General features: G+C 50.1%; 1 protein-coding gene across 23 annotated transcripts in view; it reads right to left on the bottom strand.

Moving 5' to 3' along the window:
* Nucleotides 1-19,321, bottom strand: part of PRRC2B (proline rich coiled-coil 2B) — a 100,465-nt gene that overhangs the window by 49,176 nt on the left and 31,968 nt on the right. For 22 of the 23 annotated variants that reach the window (XM_077305936.1, XM_077305942.1, XM_077305938.1 and 19 more), the window contains exons 3-12: nt 15,181-15,358; nt 14,035-14,137; nt 13,581-13,653; nt 13,344-13,487; nt 11,449-11,690; nt 10,054-10,175; nt 6,689-6,831; nt 5,282-5,372; nt 3,285-3,477; nt 1,841-2,153 (exon numbers count right to left, since the gene is read on the bottom strand). In XM_077305936.1, coding sequence (XP_077162051.1) covers nt 1,841-2,153; nt 3,285-3,477; nt 5,282-5,372; nt 6,689-6,831; nt 10,054-10,175; nt 11,449-11,690; nt 13,344-13,487; nt 13,581-13,653; nt 14,035-14,137; nt 15,181-15,358 — 1,602 coding nt within the window. The remainder of the gene's footprint in view (nt 1-1,840; nt 2,154-3,284; nt 3,478-5,281; nt 5,373-6,688; nt 6,832-10,053; nt 10,176-11,448; nt 11,691-13,343; nt 13,488-13,580; nt 13,654-14,034; nt 14,138-15,180; nt 15,359-19,321) is intronic. The other variant, XM_077305930.1, reaches the window with a different exon arrangement.

Genomic DNA, 19,321 nt, shown 5'->3' with positions numbered 1-19,321 from the left:
TTGGCCAGCACTGCAACCACGCTCCGTCTATGACACCTGACCCCCTTCTCTCTAAGGCAGGGGTAGTCAAACTGCGGCCCTCCAGATGTCCATGGACTACAATTCCCAGGAGCCCCTGCCAGCGAACGCTGGCAGGGGCTCTTGGGAATTGTAGTCCATGGACATCTGGAGGGCTGCAGTTTGACTACCCCTGGGAATTCATGGCAGAATTTCATCTGACCTGTGCGGTAGATCCAGCTCAGTGAACGTGGCAAGCTCAAGATCGCCCCTTTAATTTCATGGCAGGCTGAGGATTTGAAACTGGGTTTCCCCAGTCTTGGTCTGGTGTTCGAACCACTGAGCCATTCTCCCTCCATGAAGCATGGCAACGACATGGAGGATCAGTAGCTGCAAGGAAAATACCTCTTGCAGTTGCTCAGCTAAGAAGTGAGACACAAGCCACTGTGAGCCAGATGCCATTGGGAGCTTATGTCCTGGTATTTGGCTAACGCTGCTGGAAAAAGTTATGAAACAGCCGGAATCCTGTCCAGCATGCATGATAGAGAAATTTTCCTTTGCCTGTTCCCCCCCCCCCCCCCGGTTAATGACTGGTCTAAAGCATAGATTCAAGTGAGTAGCCGTGTTGGTCTGAAGTAGCACAATAAAATCAGAGTCCGGTGAGAGAGGTGAGAACCTTTGATCACTAATAAAAGGCAGTTTGGTTCTCCCTGTGTTTTTGTAAAGTACACTGAATTCTAGGGGATTGTTTGGCTGTTTTGACAAAGGATTATCATTGGCTGTACTTGGTTGTGACACAGTCTACTGATGTAACAGAACTGATCTTTGCTATATATATTTCCTGTCATGTAAGATCATAGTCTGAGGAAGAGTGCTTGCACTCGAAAGCTCATGCCTGAATAAATCTTTGTTGGTCTTAAAGGTGCCACTGGACTCTGATTTTATTGGTCTAAAGCAGTTGTTCTCAATCTTATTTTTGGCCTTGGCCCCTTTCAGAACTTTTCTCTCAGATCCCACGGTTCCCTGCAGCAGGCCAGCCGGCTGCTTGTGCAATGAAGTAGGTTATAAAACGCCTAAGCTAAGAAGAAGAGTTGGTGGTTTTTATACCCTGCTTTTCTCAACCAGATGTCTTGTGGCGCAGGGTGGTAAGGCAGCAACATGCTGCCTGAAGCTGTCTGCCCATGAGGCTGGGAGTTCGATCCCAGCAGTCGGCTCAAGGTTGACTCAGCCTTCCATCCTTCCGAGGTCGGTAAAATGAGTACCCAGCTTGCTGGGGGTAAACGGTAATGACTAGGGAAGGCACTGGCAAACCACCCCGTATTGAGTCTGCCATGAAAACGCTAGAGGGCGTCACCCCAAGGGTCAGACATGACTCGGTGCTTGCACAGGGGATACCTTTACCTTTTACCTTTCTCTACCAGATGGAGTCTTAAAGCGGCTTTCAATCACCTTCCCTTTCTCTCTGTACAACAAACACCCTGTGACGTAGGTGGGGCTGAGAGAGCTCTGAGAGTACCGTGACTGGCCCAAGATCACCTAGAAAGCCTCATATGTCTCAGAGCCTTCTCTTCTTCTCCTCACAACAGAAACCCTGTGAGGTAGGTAGGGCCGAGAGAGCCTTGCTCAGTGAGAACAGCACTATGAGGGCTGTGATGAGCCCAAGCTAACTGCATGTGGAGAAGTGGGAAATCAAACCTGGCTCGCCAAATTAGAAGTCTCTGCTCTTAACCCATACACCAGTGAACTAACTATACTCCACATGCATCTCCACTGCTTTCTACAATAACTGTCCTCTGGACCAAAACGCCGACCTTGAGGAGTGCCCCAAATGGCGCTGTCCTACCTCTTCGGATCGGGTGGCTGTTCTCAGGAGCAGCGTTCTTTTCTGCCCCGGAGGGCTTGGACTCTTCTGTCTCGGTGTGCTTGGGGCCTTCTCCTCCTTTCTGGGCCATCCTGCACTTCTGGTCCAGCTCTTTGAGTTTGGCCGCACAAGCCGCCAGGCGCTCCTCCCGGGCTCGCCGCTCCTCCTCCTCCCGCCGCCTCCTGGCCCGCTCCACAGCCTCTGACATCTCGGAGTGAATGAACTTCTGCCTCAGGGGAAGCTTCTCCTCCTTCTCCTCAGACGACTGCTGCCTCAGGCACGCGGGTGGGGGCTTCTGGCAGAAGAAGGGAGAGCCAAGTGACAGGGAGGGAGGAAAGGCAGGGAGTCGTTTGCTTTTTAAAAGATAGCCACAAAACCTTGGCTTGGAAGAGACAGGGAGACACTGAGGTCACCCACCTGGCAGTCTGTGGATGAGAAGTGAGGAATCAAACCCGGTTCTCCAGATTAGAAGCCGCTGCTCTTTAACTATGACACCATACTGGCCCTCAAAGGAGAAGAGCTGAGGTTTTATGCCCCGCTTTTTACTACTTAAAGAAGTTTCAAAGCAGCGGTCCTCATGTTGAGGATGGAGTGTGAAAAAGAACTGTTTATTTATACCCTGCTTTTCACTCCCAAAGGAGTTGCAAAGCAGCTTACAGCCACCTTCCCCTTCCTCTCCCCACCTGGGAGGCAGGTGGGGCTGAGAGAACTCTGAGAGAACTGGGACTGGCCCAAGGTCACCCAGCAAGCCTCATGTGTCTCAGGATGGCTAGCAATTACGTACCCTTCCTCTCCCCGTAACAGACACCCCAGGAGGCAGGTAGGGCTGAGAGAGCTCTGAGAGAACTGTGACGAGGCCAAGGTCCCCCAGCTTGCTGCATGCGGAGGACGAGTGGGGAATCAAACCCAGTTCTCCAGATTAGAGGCCATTGCTTTTAACTACACCACCAATTACAGCCACCCAGAGGTACACAACTGCTTACTGGAAGAAAGTCAACCCTCTTCCAATATCAGCTGCCATTTGACTCGAAACTTGTTCTTTTGGTCCAGATCAGGGGTGGCCCCTGGGGGGCTCGTGGGAATTGTAGTCCGTGGACATCTGGAGAGCCACAGTGGCCACCCCTGGTCCAGCCCAACATGTCTACCCGTGCCTACTATTTTCATGGAAGTGGTTCAAGTCCAGGACGTATGAAGATGCAATTATATCAATCAGCGCTTCAGTCCATTCAAACCAGTATTGTCTGCTCAGGCTGGAAGCAGCTCTCCACGGTCTCAGGTCTTCCATTCCCCCTCCTGCCTGTTCTTTCTAGCTGGACATGCCACAGATTGAACCAGGGACCTTTTGCATGAAATGCAGAGCCATCGCCCCTCCCCTCCGTGTCCCTTCATTGGCCCTTAACGAACATGAAGAGGAAGCCGGGAGTACCTGATAATCTGAAAGGGGTGCCCAGCCATTCACCTTCCTCGACGTCGGCAGGCCTTCTTGTGCTTTCCGGATCGGCCGAGCCAAGCCAGCCGGGTCGCCCCAGTGCTTCCCTTCCTCCAGGGGGTGTTTGGCATCCGTGCTGTCTGCCGAGCTCAGGGAGAGCTGCCTCTGCCTCCGGAGGTCCCAGTTGTTCCTGCCGATGGAGGGACCTTGGGTGTTCAGCAATTCCAGCAGGGCTTCAAAATGTCAAATTCCCCTTCCCAGTCAAGGCAGATGGCAGCCTGTCACCAGCATTAGAGGGCCGGGAAAGGCCAGAAGGTCATCACGCCTCGCTCCCGTCCCCACCTCAGAGATGCTAGCCATTCTGGCTGTCAACTCTCGGTCTTCCTGGAAATCTGAGGAACTCACTGCCTCAGGAAATTATACTGGCCACTATTATAGAGTGGAACTGGAAAGGTACTGGACAAAATTCATGGAGAGGGAGTCGACCAATGGTTCTTAGCCAAGTAGCATGAGTCTGAATTTCAGCTGCTGGTGTGCAAGAGCAAGGAGACACTTTGGCCTCTGTGGCTGCTCTGGGAAGCGTGGAGACCACATAATACCATACCATCCACTCTCCAAAACAACCATTTTCTCTGGAGGAATTAATCTCTGTCATATGGAGATCGTGGTAATTCTGGGAGATTCCCAGACCCTGCTTGATGATTTGCAAACCTGGACCGAACTGCATCCTTAGCACGGACAGGTGACGGCCCTCCCAAGACTAACAATCTGGCTTTGTCCTTTGGCCCCGAGTCACCTTGTGGGGATCCATACAGCAGCCCTGGAAATAAGCAGTGACGGTGTTCTGACCGGGCCAAGCTGCTGTCTGTGCTCTGTGCTAAAACATCTCCGGAGTCAGATGCGAGGCTGAATGCTGACCTGCCACTACAAAGCGAAGTCTTGTGCCTTCCCCCCAGTCAAGTCGTTACCATGTTAGCACAAGCTGTAATTTTTAGGGTTCTCATTTGCCAGTTTTGGTGGGAGACCTCTGGGTAATTGTGGCCCTTACCCACCAATGCTTGCCTGGTCAGCGGGCAGAATCAGAAGTCAATCGGGGGGACTGCCGTAGGAAGAAAATTAACAAGAAAAATATGGTCTCATCTGTTTACGGGAAGTTCACACAATAAGAGTTCCTGCCAATTCCTAGAGCTACCAGAAAGAAGGAGTAGCTCTAGGAACTGCCAGAAGCTCTATGCTCAGAACTTCCTATAAGTATTTGAGCCCTTGTTTTCTTTTTAATTTTCCCCCTGGGACGCTGCCTTCTCCTACAATCCCCCATAGTAATTGATTATTGGTTTGTGGGTTCAGTGGCAACAGCAAACAGACACCAGTGCTTGCTCTCCTAACCAAGATCTGAAGCACCACACGGGGAGAATTGGGAATGCACAGCCCAGCGACTCAGCCACAGAACCAGCTTGCATGAGCCCAGTGGACACAGTGTATGGGCAGGCAGAGTCAGCAAGCAGGGGTGCAGAAAGAGAATAGAACCCTCTGGCCTTGTCTACTCCTGTGTGTCTTCATTAGACTCAGACAGCACTGCCTACAGGGACTGCCTACATCAGCAGGCTCTTCCCCTGTAACAGGGAATGGAAATTCCTGATGAACGAGCAGGAAGGGACTGTGTCCCTCGTGCAAGAAGGGATGGGGTTTTTGTACTCTGCTTTTCACTGCCCAAAGGAGTCTCAAAATGGCTTACAATTGCCTTCCCTTACTCACCCCATAACACACAACCAGACAGGTAGGCGAGGCCAAGAGGCCTCTGAGAGAACTGCGACTAGCCCAATGTCACTCAGAGCCATATGCAGGTGAATGCAGCGCCAGCACATCCAGCTCCTCCCTGCTTCCCCTGGGCACGCAGCTTCTCTGCCCACAAACATCTCCCGTACTCCATACCCTGCTGGACGGATGTGGAGTCCCTTTCCCCCCCTCCCCCACACCAGATTCTTTTGTCTTACCATTTCTGCCTTCCGTCCTTGTGGGCTTCTTCCTCCTCCTCATCTTCACTGAACTTCAGTTTCTCAGAATAGTCCACTTCATCATGGATGCCTGCCGCAGCAACCGGGGAAGCGGAGAAAGAAGAAAACCTTTCCAAAAGGGCACGGCGTACTGCAGCAGCAGCAGCTTCTATTTCAGAAAACTATTCCCAAACAGGCCGTTTCCATCTAAGGAGCTTTTCCCTTTACGGCCCTTTGTGGAGGTTCTCATTGCTTTTTGCCTCAGCAAAACACATCTGGCAATTTTCTAAAATTGAGGCTTCTGCAGCAACTCTCTGGGTGGCTTCCCTCCGTTTTTTACGTGCATTGATGGCGCTCACTGGTCTCTGGGAAACGTGCATCCCAAAGCAAGAAGTGCATCACCAAAAGCTTTCTACAACTCAGTCTGTCCTCTGCCCAACCCCTTACAATGACACTCTGCATCAGCCGTGGGTTCACTGGAGCATCTCATGCGCAGCAGACTTAATCCCACTGCAGCACATGAGAAACTGGAGATCAAAGTGAAGTGGAGTTAGATGTATGTGTACTCATGATACAGGAGGAGAAGAAGAAGGGCTGTTTTTTTATTCCCTGCATTTCACTGCCCAAAGGAGTCTCAAAATGATTTAAAGTGCCCTTTCCCTTCCTCTCCCCACAACTGATACCCTGTGAGGTAGGTGGCACTGAGAGAGCTCTAAGAGAACTGGTCTGTGAGAACAGCTCTAAGAGAACTGTGACCAACCCAAGGTCACCCAACTGGTTGTCTGTGAAAGGAGTGGGGATCGGCCTTAGCCCAGGCTTTCATGAAACCCAGGGGTTTCTTGATGGCCCTGGAGGGGTTTCCTGAATGAGTAGGAGTTAATTAATTTTTAAAATAATTTCTTAAAAATTGCTGAACATTTATCAGGAGATATATGGTCATATCATACGGTCATGGCCATATATGGGCATGTTGAACCACCACCACTCCTCCCAAAATGGTCATTGGTGGGCCTGGAGGAGATGGGAAGGAGTAGAGCCCTGGCTATGCTTCCCAACAATATTCTGCCAGCTATGCTTCCCAACAATATTCTGCATGATTGCACCACTTCTGGAGTTTCTTGAAGCCTGAAGCATGTTTCAGAGGTTTCTCGGTGGTAAAAAGGTTGAGAAAGGGGGCCTAATCCTTCAACCCACCATGAGAACCTCAGAGGAGGAGATTCCATAACCTCTCCCAGCAGCCTCTCCACTCCTTGGGCTGATCCAATATTTCTTCATATTGAACCGCCATCACCCTGAAGTTTATACAACAAAGTTTAAGTCCAGTGATAAACCTTCAGGACCAACAAGTTTAATTCTGGGCATAAGCTTCAATGTGCATGCACACTCGAACCCAGAATGACATCTTACCAGCCCAGCCATCATCGTTGTCATTGTCGAGCGCATCCAGCTCTTTCAGGTTCTCTGCGTTGATGATGGTGGGCCGGGGGACTCGCTCCCCCTGTGGCCGGACAGGGCGAGTCGGGCGCGGGAGTCCGAGTCGGTTCTCTTTTCTGCAGGAAGAAACAGGAAGGCGTTGCTGCGACACGGACTCAGCAGAGGGTGTCACAAATCAAAATGCCCCCCTGCTGAGACCTCAGGGGAAGGGGAAGGGGAAGGGGAAGGGGAAGGGGAAGAGGAAGAGGAAGAGGAAGAAGAAGGAAAAGAAGAAGAAGAGTTGGTTCTTATATGCCACTTTTCCCTACCCAAAGGAGGCTCAAAATGGCTTCCAATCGCTTTCCCTTCCACTCCCCACAACAAACACCCTGTGGGGTGGGTGAGGCTGAGAGAGCCCTGATATCACTGCCCGGTCAGAGCAGTTTTATCAGTGCCGTGGCGAGCCCAAGGTCACCCAGCTGGCTGCATGTGGGGGAGTGCAGAACCGAACCTGGCATGCCAGATTAGAAGTCCACACTCCTAACGACTACAACAAACTGGCTCTCTGAAGAAGCTCTCTTCAAAATAGCTGTTGGATGTTGTGATGCTTCTCTGGGCCAGTGCACCCTACAGACCGTGGTCTTAGATCCTCCCAACACAAGCAGCAAAGACCAGGCAAACCTCTGCAGTGACTGAATCCATCAATGCATCAATCCATCTTTCTCACATTATTATACCGCCCTTCCATACAGCTCTGGGCGGTTTACATATAATATCACTACATTGCAACAAATATAACAAGTATAACAATCATAACATAACATGTCAACCAGAACAATATTTAAACAGGAACAGGAACGTTGACACGGCTTTGGGTTGGTCAGATTCTTCGGTCATGGGAAAGGGTGTCTAGGGGGGCAGTGGGTGTTTTTTGAGGGGGCTGGTCGGCCTCAAGGAAATACCTGGTGGAGGAGCTCCCTTCTGCAGCCCCTGTGAAATTGTGAGAGTTTGGGCAGGGCCCTGATCTCTTCAGGGAGCTCGTTCCACCAGGTGGCGGTCAGGACCAAGAAGGCTCTGGCCCTTGTTGAGGTACAACATGCTTCTCTGGGGCCAGAGATCCGCAGCAGAGCATAAGTCTCTTTGGGGGGGTATAGGCAGGGAGGTGATCTCTCAGATACACTGGGCCCAGACCGCGTATGGCCTTGAAGGTGGTTACTAGAACCTTAAGCTTAATTCAGAATTCAACTCGGAGCCAGCTGAGTTGTTGGAGTACAGGCTGGATGTGGAATCTCCATGGTGTATTGGTGAGAATCCTGGCCTTGGCGTTCTGCACCAGCTGCAGTTTCTGGATCAAGGATAAGGGTAGGCCTTCAGTCATCAGACTGCAGAAGCTAAGCAGAATCGGCCCTGGCTAGAATTCGGATGGGGGACCTGCAAACGTTATCATGCACAGAAGAGGAAGAGCTGTTTTTTTGTACTCCACTTCTTACCACCTGACGGTGTCTCAAAGCGGCTTACAATCGCCTTCCCTTTCCTCTCCCAATAACAGGCACCCTGTGAGGGAGGTGAGGCTGAGAGAGCCCTGATATTACTGAAGAAGAAGAGGTCGCAGCTTCGTGCCAGGGAAAGCAGGAGGCCCACCACACCTGCTGCTTTCCCCGGAACGAAGCCTTCTCCATGGGCGGTGGCGGGAAAGGAGAAGGCAACTCACCTCATCGGGTGACTCACCTGTGGAGAAGGGTCTTCTTCCCGCAGTGACTCCCCGGGCGGCTGATCCAAGTAGGCAATGGGAGCCACGCGTTGCCTACTTGGCCCTGGAGTCACACTCGGAGGGGCCAATCAGGCCCCTGATTGGCCCCTCCGAGGTTTTATCCTAGACAGAGCCCGCCCCTTTCTCCTCCCCTTTACCCCTTACCCTTTTATTTAGACCGCTCTGCAGGAGTGGTTTAAAGATGTGATTTTGAAACTACTGTATTTTTAAAGTTTTTTTTTATTGGACTTGTTAACTGTCGTTCTCGGGCCAGCCGGCTCAACAGCAGTTTATAACAGAGAACAAAACTACAATAAAATACAATAAAATCAGAATCCAGTAGCACCTTTAAAACCAACAAAGATTCATTCAAGGCGTGAGCTTTCAAGTGCTTGCCACTGGGCTCTGATTTCACTGTGATACAATAAAATTAGTCGTCTGAGGCCAAAGGTCATCGCCATCTTAGACACACAGCAAATCATACAAACATCAACATTAAAACAACTTAACCCAAGACCACTAAACAAATAAAAGCACTGCTCTCATTAGATACAGCTCTGGCCCCAGAACTTCTTGGCTGTTAAAGTAACCACTCTGTAAGACCCAGTGGAATCAGCCTCTGAGAGAAGAAAGAACAGCTTACAGTCTAATCACACAAAGGGAGAAGAAGAGAAAGAGCAGCTTTCCAGAGTCTGATGAAGAATTTAGGCTCACTAAACACACAGAGAGAAATTTGGTTCTGGGCTCTAAATAGATAACTTATGGTGTGGCAGATCCTCTGGAACTGAAGTGCCTCAGATTACAAAGACGTGAAGTCAGCGAGATTATCGGGGCCGGGGGGGGGGGGGGATATTAACCAGGTAGGAGCCTCTACAATTATTGAGAACAGGGTACAATTTGGGGACTGAAACATGGACCAGACCAGCATGTCAACAAAACAATAAAAACAAAAATTCTTTCTTCATAAAAGGCTTTTAATGCACATGAATGCAGGAAGCAGTCTTAAATTGTCCACAGCTTGCTAAGATCTTTCTTAAGTGCCAGCATGCAGCAGTGGTTAAAGAGCAGCGGCCTCTAATCTGGAAAACTGGGCCTGATTCCCCACACCTCCTCCACATGCAGCCAACTGGGTAACCTTGGACTACTCACAATTCTCTTAGAGCTCTCTCAGCCCCACAGAATGTCTGTTGTGGGATGAGGAAGGGAAAGGTGTCTGTAAGCTGCTTTCAGACTCCTTTGGATAGTGCAAAGTGGGGTATAAAAAACCAGCTCTTCTTCTCCTAAATCCTGAGAGGCCAGGGACGAAATCTAGGCCCGGCACGTGCCAAGTGCGGCAATGCCTCTGAGCTATGACTCCCTCACTCCCATCACAGGGAAAGAATGAAATGGAATCTGCATACGCGTATTCAAACAAAGTCGTCTTGACCAGCTCTGTAAGAATATTCTCTGCAAGTTCTTTTACAGAATGGCCTTGATGATTTTTTGCTTTTGAAGGTACATTGCCTCCTGCAGTTTCCCCCCTATTTCTCACTTCTTTTTTATATCCCAAATGATTCCGGCATACCAACTACAATCTGGCTTTACAGTGCTCGGCAACAAAGAGCCTTACCCGTCTTGGTCGCTGGTCTGGTGTTGTCTGAAAGGGACACGGGGTTCCAGGCGAAACTGCGGGAGGGGAAAGGACCCACGATCCAAGGGCCCAGGGGTCTCGGAGGGCTGGTTTGAACACATCTGAAAAAGAGAACCAGGGTGCAAACACCTGAGCACTCCACCTTCTCTCTCGGTCTCCACAACAAACAAAGCCCTACATAGCCTGGAACCAGGGCCTCTGAAGGTTTGTCTTCTCAAGGACATTCCTGCCTAGGAATTACAATTAAGGAAAAGGTCCTCATGACTATCGCATGAATCAAAGAAGCTGGGCAGAGCCTTTTTAGTGGCAGCCCCATGATTACGGAACAACCTCTCCAGGTAGATGAGCCTGGCTTTCTCACTGTCAATCTTTAAGATGCAGATGTGAAGACGGTTTTATTTAGGCCTGCATTTGGTTTATGTTTACTAACAGTCCTTCATTCGGATTTAAAATTTCGGTATTTGTGTTTTATTTTATGGGTTTTCTCTACCTTGAGCTCCACAAAGCAAAAGAACAGCTAATAAAACTTTGAAGCAAATACAGAAATAGCTTTTACAATCAACAAAAAAATGGCAAAAAGAGAGCACTATAACTCCAGTTCATCTAATGCAGGGGTAGTCAAACTGCGGCCCTCCAGATGTCCATGGACTACAATTCCCAGGAGCCCTTGCCAGCATTCGCCAGCAAATGCTGGCAAGGGCTCCTGGGAATTGTAGTCCATGGACATCTGGAGGGCCGCAGTTTGACTACCCCTGATCTAATGAAACGGACTGCTGGCAGGCTGGAGAGGAACGGCAGCTCATTTTTCACACAACTTAGGGAACTCACTGCCGCAAGATGTGGCAACTCAAGGCTAACCGTGCCTGACAGCTGACAGCTCAGAGATTGACCATCTTAGATGGCATCTCAAGACATTGGCAACTTTTTAAAAAAGGTATAGAAGGCAGCCTTTTTCAACCTTTTGATTATGGAGGAACCCCTGAAATATTTTTCAGACTTTCAGGAACCCCAGAAATGGAAACATGCCCCTTCAGAGAATTTGGTGCGGAGGTAAGATGTGGGAGCCAGCCAACTGATCCATCAACTGATCATTTACCACTTTCATTGTGGAGAAAGACACTAGGTCTGTAGAGCAATGGGGGAAATGGGCTCCAGTGACCTCAGCAGCCATCTGAACTACTGGGAAAGGCTGTGTAATCCTTGGGGAGCTCTCAGTGAACCCCGGGGTTCCCTGGAACCCTAGTTGGGAATCCCTGAATTAGAGGATGAACAGTGGTTCAAAAATTCGATTCGGGAAAAATTAATCCCCCCCCCAAAGTCCTAGCCGAATCCCATTAGCAAAGCAGAGCAGGGTGGAGGAAATGCAGGACTCACAAAAGCTGGTAGCATGTCATGGTACGTTGGTGGCTGGTAGACATTGGCCATGAACTGCGAAGCCCCTTTGCGGATAGGCTGAGTCGGGCGAAGAGAGGGCTCCTTAGGGTCGCTGGCGTTCGCTGAGGAGGGGGCTCCGTCTCCTGCGCTAGTGGTCTTGCTGCCCGGCTCAGTCAGGGAGGCGGTCAGAGATGTGGCAGAGGTTACGTTCCTCCCACCGCCCTCCCTCCAACTTGTGACATCTGGAAGGGCAAAAGGGGAAGAAGCTTCTTCTTATCATGGCAAACGTGTTCAAGGAACAGAATTGGGAGCGGCTTCCAATTCATTTAGAACCTCAAGGCCCACTGAACGCATGTCGTCACACCCATCGCCTCCTGGATTCACACCCCTGGTGGGTCGGCCCAGTTCAGGTGCCTAGGCTTGGCTATGACTTGGCTGGTGGCAACACAGGCCCCAGATGAGACGGGAGCTGAGACCCACACTGGCCACTCCAGCAGGCGTTTGGGGACCTGTCTGGACACCCAGGCCAACCGCTACCCCTCCGCCAACTTTGTGGGGCTGCTGCGAAGGCAACAAGGTGGGACATTCTTGTAAATGTTGCCCCGGCCTTCCAAGAGGAGGTTGGCACAAACTTAGAAAGGAAACCGTTCTGCTGCCTGAAAGGTCCCTGGGACCTTCGGCTCGGATGCTGAGCAGATGGTATTGCAGAGGGCCACAGCTGTTGACTCCAGGCGGCCAAATGGGCCTCGGATGGCAGGACAAGGATTAAATATGAAGCTGCCTTATACTGAACCAGCCCCTGGCTCTCAGGAAGTCCATCTTGTCTGCTCCCTGCTCTCCAGAGCAGCCTTCCTCAGTTTTTTGACTGTTGAGAGACCCCTGAAATATTATTCAGGCTTCGAGAAACCCCAGAAGTGGCGAGATTGTGCAGAATATGGTTGGGAAGCAGAACTGTGGACACGCCCACCTGGGGCCCCTCCCCTCCCCCTCCAGGCCCATCATTGGCCATTTGGGGTGGAGGAGTCGACATGACCTTATATGGTCATATCACTTGCTAAATAGTTAACTAACTCCCACCCATCTGAGAAACCCTTCTAGGGGCATCGAGAAACCCCAGAGTTTCACGAAGCCCTGGTTGAGAAAGCCTATTCCAGAGTCTCAACCACAGATCTTCCACATCACCTACAAATGGATCCTTTTGAAATGGAGATGCCGGGGATTGAACCGACAACCTTCTGTGTGCCAGACAGATGCTCTACAGCTGAGCCACGGCCTCTCTCCAAACAACACCTGTTCTATTCCTCAGCTTCATATCCTGGTGCCCAGCCAAGCTTCAGGGGAATCTTTCTGGCCCTGGTCAACTCTGGACCTCGCGTATTTGCTAAACATCAAAAGACTTCTCGGCCTCCTGGCTTCCTGTGCAGTTCACCCACTGGCGACTCCCCTGCCTCTTCCTCAGCCTCTTCTTGGCCGCTACAGAGCCATGAAAGGTTTCCCTGCTGCCTGGCAAAGGGCCAAGCCCTGCTCCTCTAACACCATCCTCTGGGGCGGGCGAGGCACGGTTGTCGCCATGGCAGGGGGGTTCCCGCGGGGCTGGTGCCTTTCCTTCATTGCCCTCCCGGGCCTCCGGGGACACACGCACACATAACAAGAAAAAACAACTGCAAGTTGAAGCTTAGAATGTTTCCAGAGAGAGCTGTGCAAAACCAACCAGGACACTACGTCGAGCTTGATCTCTCCTCCCCACCCCTGGCACCTCCACCAAGGGGTTGCAGGACAATAATCAGGGTGCTGCCAGCGCAAATGCTTGGCATGGCAAAGCGTCAGGGGGAGTTCTGCCCACGGTGGAGTCTTAATGCAGGGGAGAGGGAGGCACCCCCCACCCTGTGACCTACTCTGAGGGCGGAGGCTTGGTCCGGGCCCATACGACGGATCTAAGACGCCCTTTTCTCTGCCAGCCTTGTCCTGCTCTCCAGCTGCTTTCAGTGTTGGAAATTCCTCGGGAGAGAAGGATAACAGTCGGTTTGAGGCCCTTAAACCTGCCGGAGAAGCAGAGAGATAGTCAGGCAGGGGCTGCTCCATCCCCCCTGCCCCCCCCATCCCCCCGCAAGACCAAACCCTTTCATACTCACCACCTTCTGGTCTGGCTGGCTTTCCATTCAGCTGTGCCCATGACTTTGGTCCACCTTGCACTGAATTTGTACTCTGCCGAAGAAAAGCAAAGCACAGTGGGTTGCCCATTCCAGTTCCCACCTCCAAGGAAGAGAGTTCAGCTTCAAAGGGCTGACTGCTCCACTCATTGTGACCTCACTTCCTGTGTTGACTGGCTGCCCATTCTCCATCCCTGGGAGGCTGAGGCTGGCTGGCTAAGTCATGCCTGTCTTGAGAACCTCAACCCCAATGCGACAGGAAGGTGATGCTCTCAGCTACAATAGCGAAACAGAGCCACCATGTTCCAAGGCAGTCTACCTCTGGGAGCCAGCTCTGGGGGAGAAGTAATATGCAGAAAAGGGTGCTGCCACAGACATCCAGTTGTGGCCTTCCCAGAAAAAACTGGCTGGGTGCCCCAGAGTAACTCACGCTCACCTCTTGACTGATTGACTGGGTCAGTTTCTGTAAACTGGAGACAGATTTCGGCAAACCCTGCTGCGGCAGCAACTCCTGCGGCTGTGCGGCCGCTGCACTGGAACTGAGGGGGGAAAGACGAATAGCCATGTAAAGAGAACTGCATGGGTGGCCCTTAATCGACTGAACCAACGACCATCTGCTGCCCCCCCCCCAAATTCCACCCCTTTCCTGAATCGAACCCTGAACTTTTGGGCTTAGAGCTAATATGTTAAGGTTGCTATGTTATAATAGTTATGAATTATTATGCAACCACTGCTACTACTGTTGTTCATTTGATGTTATTCTGAATTATAATGTACTTCTTTCCTATGTTCTATGTAAGCCACCCTGAGCTGCAAGGGGAGGGAGGTATATAAATTCAATGGATGGACGGACGGACAGACACATGCATGCATCACTCAGCCCCAAGCATGGATGGGTGGATGGATGGACGGATGCATGCATGCATGCATGCATGCATCGCTCAGCCCCAAGGAGAGGATCTAAAAACACAGCCAGGCCTTTCTCTAGCTATTAAGGGGAAGGGGAAACACGTAGGCAGCTTTTCCACCCAATGGTTTCCACCCTCCACTGTTTGGGGCAAATGAGTGCAACAGGTAACCCTTCTCATCAACACAGTATTATCCTTTACTGATATTCAATCCCCCTTTAGCACCTTCGGCTTCTTGCATTGAACTCCAGCCAATCCACTTTGAGATGTCCTGACTTGGATAGCCCAGGCAAGCCTGATCCTGTCAGAGCTTGGAAACTAACAGGGCTGAGCCTAGCTAGTATTTGGTTGGGAGACCTCCAAGGATTTGGGTGGCAATTCCTCCACAGAACACTAGGGGTCATGACGCAGTGACAGGAATAGCAAGCCCACCTCTGAATGCCCCTTACCTGACAACCACACAATCCTCGGACCTCCTGACTCTACTACATACATGCCATACGATGAAGAATACTGTGAGATCCCTTGTTCTCTGTGCTCCAAAACCTTGATTAGAGGCCCGGCTGCTCTAGAATCAAGGGATCTGTCTGGTCTCCTGTGGCCTCAGATTTGTCCATCAAAGAGGAAGGGAGAAACTTGCCCAAAACCCAAGAAAGTGGGGCTGCCCCTCCTACCTCTTTTGGTCTGGCGGATCCTGCTTGTTTGCCCATCCTGTCCCGTCCTTGGGTACTATGATGATATTGGGGTCGTTTCCTTTGTTCTCAGACTTCAAACTTGGCAAGTTGGCAGGAGGCGGCATGCGGCGGGCAGCAGCAACTTTCCCGAGACTCTGTAAGCCATGTCTAGGAATAACTGGGGGAGAGAAAGAGGGGGCGGGCCATCACTGCTGGGAATCGCACATGCGGAATCTGGATGGGACTGCCTGCTGCCACCAAATACAACTAGAGTACCATGGCACTGTAGGGTTGGCCGCTTCGGCATCCGAAGTGACCATTCCTGTCTGAAGCAGCCAGCGCCGCGGCGTAGGGGGGAGGGGAGGCGCACCTGCGCCTCCCCTCCCCCCTTTGCCGCGGTGCTGGCTGCTTCGGATGGGAATGGCTGCTTCGGACGCCAAAGCACCCAACCCTACATGCAGGGTGTTTGTTTATGCCGTTTAGAGTCCACATTTCTCATTGGGACTTGAGGCGGATTACGCAGAGTGAGTCACTATACCAAGGGTAGTCAAACTGCAGCCCTCCAGATGTCTATGGACTACAATTCCCAGAAGCCCCTGCCAGCGAATGCTGGCAGGGACTTCTGGGAATTGAAGTCCATGGACACCTGGAGGGCCGTAGTTTGACTACCCCTGCACTATACCATTAATGTGTTGGGGCGTTCAAAAATCAATGAAATAAAGATTAGGGCTGTAGGAATCTGAAACCATCCAGAAATCTAAAACGAGAGAACGGCAGCAAAGCTTATGTGTTAGCACAAAGCATTAACTCAGGCTTTCTCTGCCAGGGTTTCATGAAACCCCGGAGGTTCCTTGATGGCCCTGGAAGGGTTTCCCGAATGGCTGGGGGGGAAAAATCATTTTTTACACGTTTTAAACATCTGTTAAACATTTATCGGGATATATGACCATATAGGGTTATGACGACCCATTTCCCCCCCAACCCGGTCCCCGGTGATAAGAAGGTTGGAGACCACTGGTCTACAGGACTGCAGTACTGCTTAGATCAGGGATTCCTGGAGAACCCCTTAGGTTACTGAGAGCCTAGATGCAGGTTTTTTTTTTTTTAACTTTCTCTTTAAGAATAACCTGGCAAATTTTGGGCCTCTCCTATTTAAAACTACACCACCAGTACTTGGTAGAGGCTAAGCCACCAGTACTTGGTCTCCCACTGAATATCTTTTCTGCAGGTAATTTTCTACTTGTTAGCATTATTCTGATTCAAAACAGGTAAGATATTACCTTGAATTGGCTCTTTTCTCTTAGCCTGGATTTGTACTCTTTCTCATTTAAGATTGATGGCCTGAGTCATCTTGCAAATCAGCATCAAAGCTGATTATCTGCATGAGTTTATACAACAATTTTTGGTTGTTTCACTGATTTTCAACTGAATACTCCCTAGTAAGTGTGTTTTAAATTGCCATCCACATTTGTAAGTTCTTGCTGGACTAGATGGACCATTGGTCTGATACAGCAGGACTCTTCTGATAATCTTATGAAGGCCTCACCCTCTGCGCCCTGTTGTTGGCCATCCGGAAGAACTGGCTGGCCACTGTTTGAGACAGGATGCTGGGCTAGATGGGCCACTGGTCTGATACAGCAGGACTCTTCTGATATTTTTATGAAGGCCTGGGCTGCTATGCCCACTTGATGGCTCTCCAGAGGAATTGGTTGGCCACTGTGTGAGAAAGGATGCTGGACTAGATGGACCACTGGTCTGATCCAGCAGGGTTCCTCTTTTGTTCTTAGAAGCCACTGAATTACTACAGGAAGTAGTAAGAGTTTGATTTCTTGAGTGAACATATGAAGCCACCTTAAGTCAGTCTACTGGCAAAACTATCCAAGAATAGTCCACTCAATCAGCTCAAGATTGAGTCTTGACTGAGTCTTCCTCAGTCCTGCATCCTGACAGCTGTTAAACAGATGATGCTAGTTATTTTTATTTTATTATTAACAAAATACTCTGCATCTCCCCCATGGGGCTCCAAAACAATTTACAGGGTCAGTCTACTGGAGAGCCAGTTTGCTGTAGTGGTCAGGAGTGCGGACTTCTAATCTGGTGAGCCGCCTTTGATTCCCCGCTTCTCCCCCATATGCAGCCAGCTGGGTGACCTTGGGCTCGCCACAGCACTGATGAAACTGTTCTGACTGAGCAGTGATATCAGGGCTCTCTCAGCCTCACCCACCTCACAGGGTGTCTGTTGTGGGGAGTGGAAAGGGAAGGTGAGTGTAAGCCGCTTTGAGCCTCCTTCGGGTAGAGAAAAGCGGCATATAAGAACCAACTATTCTTCTACCCTTCTCCATGTTATCCTCACAACCACTTTGCAAAGTAGATTAAGCTGAGTGTGTGAGAAAGCCCAAGGTCACCCAGGAAGCATTCACAGTGGAGTGGGATTCGAACCTTGGTCTCGCAGATCCTAGTCCTGACTGCAGCACACTGAGTTGGAACTCAGGACCCTCTACAAGCAAAGCAGATCCTCCGCCCAGGGAGCATCAGCCCCTCTGCCTCCTTTTTATAGTTGAACAGGGCTACGTCTGATTGCAATCAGCCACAATCCGTTTTTGTTAGACTTTGTCTCTTAGCAAGAGCCAGCCACAGACTGTCAATTACAGGGTTAACTATTTGTTTACACTTGTTGCTAGTGGGGACAGGCAGAGTGGGTCATGTGGTCTATGTATAGCTATGCAGATTTGTTTACGGCAGGGGTAGTCAAAACTGCGGCCCTCCAGATGTCCATGGACTACAATTCCCAGGAGCCCCTGCCAGCATTCGCTGGGAGGGGCTCCTGGGAATTGTAGTCCATGGACATCTGGAGGGCCGCAGTTTGACTACCCCTGGTTTAGAGTGCCATTACCTCATGCTTGTTTACCACGTCCACAAGTTTAGCAGGAAGAGAAGAATTCTCCTTCTTCCCTTTGTTTTGAGTAGACATCTGCTTTAGGCAGACCGGGAGATCCATCTTGAATCTTCACCATGTGACAGCTAAGGTGTACTGCTCCTGTATGAGCTAAGGAAGCTATGCATTTTCTTGTTTTATCTTCCATTTTCCCCTATCCTGTTTAGCTAGTAAAATTATCTTTTTTATATACAGTATATAACTGCCTTGTCTGGTCCCATCATCATTTATATAATAACTCTGCTATTATTTATAACATAAACTCCCAAATTACACCAACAGCTTTGCAAATCTGATGCGACGGTTTCGTCTATGCGTTCTTTTGCTGACGTTCCTCTCTGAAAACACAACTTGCTTGTCTTCTGTTCTGCCACAGACTACTTTTTAAATAGCAGCTGGTAACGCTAGGGCTCATTTACAAGCTCACATCCCCAATGCTCCCTCTTCCTGGTTTACAATTCCCATTCATCCTTCAGACTCAAATGCTGCCTAGCTCGAATGCCTAGGTTCCCCTTAATCTCCTTTGCAGCTTTTCCAGACCTCCTGAATTAATGCTTTCAAAACTGCGGATTAAGCTTAAATCACAAAATCAATTTTCAGGTCAAAGAATAAAACGTGCCTCCCAGGTCTATTAAAATCAGAATTATCCGCCCTCTGAGAAAACCAGCACCCTGTTATGGGTGCCCATCCTGCCTGGCAAGGTATGCTCAGAACAGGGACTCATGCAGAGAGACACTAGGCAATCCCTTGTCTAATGTCAAGCAGTTCTGCATGGGAAATTGTTACATCATCACATTTAATATAGAGAGATATATCAGAATTATCTTTCCCCCACCAAATCATGGATGTCAAGGTCAACTATGGTTATTTTTTATTGCTACTGTTCAATCAGATTCTTAACTGAGGCTTATGAAGTCGTATAAGAACTCGGTGAAAGCGGCAAAACCGGACTTCTTTGCCGCAGAAATCACGTCCGCAAACTCTAGGGGGGTAGTGGTCAGAGCGTCTGACTAGGGTCTGGGAGAACCAGATTTGAATGCCTCCTTTGCCATGTCAAGTTACTACATGATCTTGGCCAGTCACACTCTTTCTGCTTATTCTGCTCAGCACGGTAGTTGTGAGGATAAAATGCAGGAGAGGGCAACTGCATAAACCCCCTTGGGTCTCCGCTGCAGACAAAGGTGGGCTTATAAATGAAGGAAATTA

This window comes from Paroedura picta, chromosome 12 (genome assembly GCF_049243985.1).
Source record: "Paroedura picta isolate Pp20150507F chromosome 12, Ppicta_v3.0, whole genome shotgun sequence".
Classification (NCBI taxonomy): Eukaryota; Metazoa; Chordata; class Lepidosauria; order Squamata; family Gekkonidae; genus Paroedura; species Paroedura picta.
Note: the sequence above shows the minus strand (reverse complement) of the source record. Positions and strands in the feature narration are given on the sequence as shown.